The 5,990-nt window shown below is 38.6% G+C and overlaps 1 protein-coding gene across 1 annotated transcript; it reads left to right on the top strand.

Moving 5' to 3' along the window:
- The first annotated feature begins 48 nt into the window (after window positions 1-48).
- On the top strand, window positions 49-4,914 carry LOC119663512. Its single transcript, XM_038073117.1, has 2 exons — window positions 49-4,366; window positions 4,445-4,914. The coding sequence occupies exons 1-2, from the start codon at window positions 49-51 to the stop codon at window positions 4,912-4,914; spliced, it is 4,788 nt and encodes a 1,595-aa protein (XP_037929045.1).
- Window positions 4,915-5,990: the final 1,076 nt, after the last annotated feature.

Below are 5,990 nucleotides of genomic sequence, written 5' to 3'. Positions count from 1 at the left end.
ATAGAATCTCCAGGTAATAACGAAACTGTAATTAAAGGTGTGTCAAGCATGGAACTGACATCTAATTTACCACGTATTAAAATTCCGTCGTTTGATGGTAATTATCTGCACTGGTACGCATTTAAGGATTTATTCACGTCAGTTGTATCAAATAACGTTGCATTGTCTAATACACAGAAACTTCAATATTTAAAAGATGCGTTAGTGTTGGACGCTCAACACGCCCTAGACAACATTACTACAACAGATGCACATTGGGCAGTAGCATGGAGTTTACTCGTCCGCAAGTATGAGAACAAGAGGATCATTCTTAATGCGTATTTAAAACAAATTTTTAATTTAACAACGGTGTCTGATGGTTTACCAAATAGTTTACGCTTGTTATGTGACACCATCACGTCAGCTGTGCGTGCGTTAGAGCAATTGGGTCGTCCAGTGCAGCATTGGGACGATTGGTTGGTCTTTACCCTTCTCCAAAAATTAGACACGAAAACACGCTCAGCTTGGGAGCTGTCAACAACCAGTTTAGAACAAATTCCAATGTTTGAGGAGCTGGTCAATTTCCTAGAAAATCGAATACATTCGCTGGAGGTAGTTAATAGCATGACCGATAACTCTAATCAGGAGAAAAAGTTTGTAACACCTATCAGAACAAAGGGGTTCGTGAAAAGCCATCATACCACTGTTCAACAATGCGTGCATTGTCAAGGTAAGCATTTACTGGCATATTGCGCAGAATTTCGGCAAATGACTGGGACAAAGAGATATGAGGTAGTCAGATCTGCAAGATTGTGTTTCAATTGTTTGAGAACGGGACACATGGGTCATAATTGTCCATCGAAATATCGGTGTCTGCGATGTAATGCAGCGCATCATACATTACTACATGACCATAGTGGAAGTGGTGGAGAAACTAATTACTCAAATATACCGGAAAAGACCACTGAAGCGACTAAGAAATACGCTGTCACATCAAATAATACATACATTTCCAGTGCTAATCAAGGTGCTCGAACTTTACATCTACAGACTGTTTTAATTGGCACTGCATTGATAGAGGTAAGGAGTCCTTCTGGTCAGAAGCTTATTGTGCGAGCTCTTTTGGATAGCGCGTCGGAAGCAACGTTTGTCAGCGAATTCATCGTGCAGCGGTTAAAACTGGACAAAACAAATGTCATAGTGCCGGTGAGTGGTGCAAATGGTGAAAGGGTCGCCAATTCAAGAGGAATGGTTTCATTTACAATCCATTCGTTAAAATCCGATTTCAACATGAATTGTGTTGCACTAATACTTCCACGAGTGGGTAGCGTTACCCCAACCATTCCCATACCGAAAGAAGCGCTTGGTGAGTTCATGAATTTAGATTTAGCTGATCCTCAATTACAGGTTCCGGGGGCAGTCGATATGATTTTGAGCGCTTCAGATTATGCTGCTATTGTCTATGAGCGACTAAAACGGCATCCAACTAACAATATTGTTGCCCAATATACGCAACTCGGTTGGGTAATTTTTGGTGGACTGTCGCGACGAAAGGGTATTTCAGTGAAAGGACAAGTTAATTGCTGTCATACTCGGGCAACATTGCACGAAATGCTACATAAAATTTGGGAATTGGAAGAAATAACAAACCACGCTCCGTTAACAAAAGATGAAATGTACTGTGAAGATTTTTTTGAGCGTACAACTGTACGCAACGCAACGGGTCGATATGTGGTTAGACTTCCAATCAAGCAGAAAGCTGATTTGGCAACACTTAAGTCAAGTAAACTAAATGCACTTGCATTATTAAACAGCACGTTACAGCGATTAACCCGAGATCCGGATATGTACAAACTCTACCAAGATTTCATGGACGAATATCAGACCTGTGGCCATATGGAAGTGGTGCCACACTCGTATGATGTAGTTTCAACATGTTATCTTCCTCACCATGGTGTCTATAAAGCATCGAGTTCTACAACGAAGCTTCGCGTAGTCTTCAATGCTTCTAATAAATGTTTGAGCGGAATATCTCTTAATGATTGTCTGCATATAGGTCCCAGATTACAAAATGATCTATCAAATATCATCTTGCAATGGCGGCATTACCCTATAGTGTTTACAGGAGATATCGAGAAAATGTACAGGCAAATTCTTGTTGATAGCAAAGATGTGGATTTGCAACGAATAATGTGGCGCGTTCGACACGGGGACGCCCCTACAACGTTCCGGTTGCTCACTGTAACATATGGGACTAATTGTGCTCCATATCTTGCCATCAAAGTATTGCGTACTCTGGCAAAAGAGGAGCAAACTCGTTTTCCACGGGCAGCTGAATCGATTCTAAATGAATTTTACATTGATGACGTACTATCAGGTGGAGACACTCCAATCGAAGCTGCAGAAAAATTGCACGAACTTCAGGAGCTTCTAGCAACTGCAGGCTTCACTTTACGTAAATTTAATTCGAATTCAAATGACGTTTTAAGCACTCTGACTGAGGACGTAAAAGCTCACGCCGACGATGTGGAAATTAACACCGAGTATAAAACTAAGACACTTGGTCTTACTTGGTATACAAAATCCGACAGTTTTGGTTACAGCGTCAATGTAACTTGTGACAACCATCATTACACAAAACGACTAATGTTGTCTGACATATCGAAGTTATTTGATCCACTTGGGTTCTTGGCTCCGGTTATCATTCGAGGAAAGATGTTTCTGCAACAACTCTGGCGTACTGGATCCGATTGGGATGATCCCTTGTCAATAGAGATGGCAAACATTTGGCATAACTTTCGTATTGACTTACAACAATTACATCACATTCGAATCCCACGTTGGATAAACACCACTTCGACAAGTGCAATTGAATTACACGCATTTGATGATTCATCAAATCAAGCATATGCGGCTGCAGTATATGCGAAAACAACCATCGGTACGACCAGTTTTGTAAATTTGCTTATTAGTAAAACTAAGGTAGCCCCGTTGAAAGAAACGTCTATACAACGTTTAGAATTATGTGCAGCATTGCTAGCAGCAAAACTTCTACACAAGGTTAAAGGAACATTAAAGTGTCAACCATCACGCTGTATTTTGTGGACTGATAATACAACCACACTGTGGTGGATTAGAACTGATCCAGGCAAATTGAAGCAGTTCGTGGCAAACAGAGTGTCACAAATTCAGTCAATGACAAATATTGAAGACTGGAGGTATATTGCAACAAAGGATAATCCGGCTGATTGTGCATCACGAGGCAGTACCGTTTTGCAACTAAAAGATAATCTGATGTGGTGGTATGGACCATCTTGGCTTCGCTTAAATGAGAAAATGTGGCCTAACCACCAAATCAATCATACTGCTGACAGTTTACCTGAGAAAAAAGAGATTAACTCATTAACTACGCAGTTATCAACAGAAGTGTGGGAAATATTTGGACGATATGCTACTCTTGACAAATTACTCGTAGTCGTGGCGCAATGCCTACGTTTTATTCATATGTGTCAAAAAAGGATGCGTAGGGATGAAAGTTTCTGCACTTGGCAAGAACGTTATACGGTTCTTAAAAAATTAGTAACAATTGTACAAAGGACCGAGTTTACCAACGATTATGCCGCTTTACGGAAAGGCAATCCAATCAACAAATCAAGTAAATTGTTTAAATTGAATCCGAAGCTTGATTCCGACGGGATTATGCGTCTAAATGGACGACTGCAAAATGCGAATATTCCTTCAGATGAACGATGTCCAATGATATTACCCAAATGTCATGATTTTACTACGTTGATTATTAATCACGCTCATAGTCGAACATTACATGGCGGAACTCAAACAACATTAGCATATGTGCGACGGCAATTTTGGGTTATTAAAGGAAGATCCGCTGTGAAGAGAGTGATTAACAAATGCATTACATGTTTTCGTCAAGCCTGTCGACCGCAAGCACAACTTATGGGTAACTTACCTCCAGCACGGTGTAATATATCACAGCCATTCATGCACACGGGCGTGGATTATGCTGGTCCATTTAATGTGAGAGCGACAAGAGGGAGAGGCCAACGTACTTACAAGGGGTATGTGGCTCTATTTATATGTTTTATTACACGAGCTATTCATTTGGAACTTGTGAGTGATATGACATCTGAAACATTTCTAGCAGCGTTAAAGCGATTTGTATCAGTCCGTGGCATATGCTCAGATATGTACAGCGATCGTGGTACATCCTTTGTCGGTGCTGATGCTTTAATGAAAGATGAAATTAAATTATTTAAAAAACAAATTGAAGCTGGGTCTGTGTTTGCATCAACCGTTGGCATAAATTGGCACTTTATACCACCCGCAGCGCCTCATTTTGGTGGCCTATGGGAAGCAGGAGTAAAAAGCATGAAATTTCATCTTAAGCGTGTAGTAAACACGGCAACTTTAACTTTTGAAGAATTTTACACGTTATTAAAACAAGTCGAAAATTGTTTAAATTCGCGGCCGCTTACGGCTCTATCTGATGACCCCACAGACTTATCAGCGTTGACACCAGGACACTTTTTGATTGGACGAGCGCCATCTGCCGTACCTGAACCTAATTTGCTAAATACAAAGATTGGTGTACTATTCCGATGGAAGATGTTAAGCCAGATGTATCAAGACTTTTGGCGTCGTTGGTCCCAAGAATATTTAACACAATTACATGCCAGAAACAAATGGACTAAAAGCCAAACAAATGTCGCAACCGGTCAACTGGTCCTACTTCGAGATGAACGATTGCCTCCAAGCTCCTGGTTGCTTGGCCGCATTATCCAAGTCCATCCTGGCACGGACGGTGCTGTTCGTGTCGTAACCATAAAAACACAGTCCGCCATTGTGAAACGGCCAATTACGAAGATCTCTGTTTTACCAATCGACATTGAAGGACGTCCTGAAGCACACGAGTAATATAGACGCAAGATCCGGTTGTACCTCCACGTCTAGGTGGGAGAAATGTTTAAAATTATCTATATCAATCTGGCAACCACTGTGTGTGGGCTGCTTTTAATGGTTAGCAAGTTTTTTCATTCTTCTTGTTGTACGAGCATCCGTCGTGTTCGGTTGTGTTTCGTGTTGTGCAGTAAATTTGTTTGAGTTTTGTTCTAATTACATTTAAAAATATGTTTTATATGATAAGTAATATTAGAGATAAATAAATGAAATATTCTTTGAAACTTTAAAGAAAGAAAAAACCGCATTTAACGAACAACGTCTGTTCATTTATATAATGAACAGACGTACTATATATATACTATCTATATATATATGAACGAGAAGTAATAATAATTAAAAATCATAAATTAGTATAATACATGAATAATAAAAGAAATATATACTAAGACGACACTTTTTATAATTGAAATGGTTAGATCTAACTAGTATAGTAGTTATACTAATACTGATTAGCTTAATGAAGTTTCATCATTTTTTCACACATTGTACATTTCTAAATAACAATGATAGACATGGTTGAATATGTAGATAATAAATCAATTAATAAAAAATATATAAACTCCTAAAGAAGAAATTTCTACAATTTCAACAGTATAAAAAAAGATTGAAATAAAAATTTTTATAATTTTAAAGTTATTTCAATTTTGTTTGTGATTGCAAAGTTATACTATCTAATTTAAAATATTAAAAGCATTTTTATATATAACGATACTGCTAATTCGGAATGTAGATTATGCCTTGAAGATGAGGAAGTCACATCGCATATTCTATTTGACTGTCCAGCTTTAATAAAGCACAGAAAAAACTTGTTTCATATGAAATTTCTGTCACCAGAACAGATTAAGAGCTCTTCTCTAGATTTACTTCTGGACTTTGTTCACAAAACTTTAAAGGGCTTTGTGTAATCAATAGTGAAATTGGTACAATAGGACTCGTCTGACGTAGTCGCCGGCTGCTGGGCGATTTCAAGTCAAAACTTTAATAAATAAATAATATATAAAGAAGAAAGCGGACCGTACTAAAGATTTATT

This window comes from Teleopsis dalmanni, unplaced genomic scaffold (genome assembly GCF_002237135.1).
Source record: "Teleopsis dalmanni isolate 2A unplaced genomic scaffold, ASM223713v2 unscaffolded_contig_0505, whole genome shotgun sequence".
NCBI classification, from domain to species: domain Eukaryota; kingdom Metazoa; phylum Arthropoda; class Insecta; order Diptera; family Diopsidae; genus Teleopsis; species Teleopsis dalmanni.
The sequence above is the reverse complement of the archived record's forward strand: the minus strand, read 5'-3'. Positions and strand labels throughout refer to the sequence as shown.

Coding starts and splice junctions, on each gene's coding strand:
- LOC119663512 (XM_038073117.1), top strand. CDS start 49: ATGGAACTGACATCTAATTTACCACGTATTAAAATTCCGTCGTTTGAT. Junction 4,367..4,444: donor ATGGGAAGCAGGAGTAAAAA/GCATGAAATTTC, acceptor TATTAAAACAAG/TCGAAAATTGTTTAAATTCG.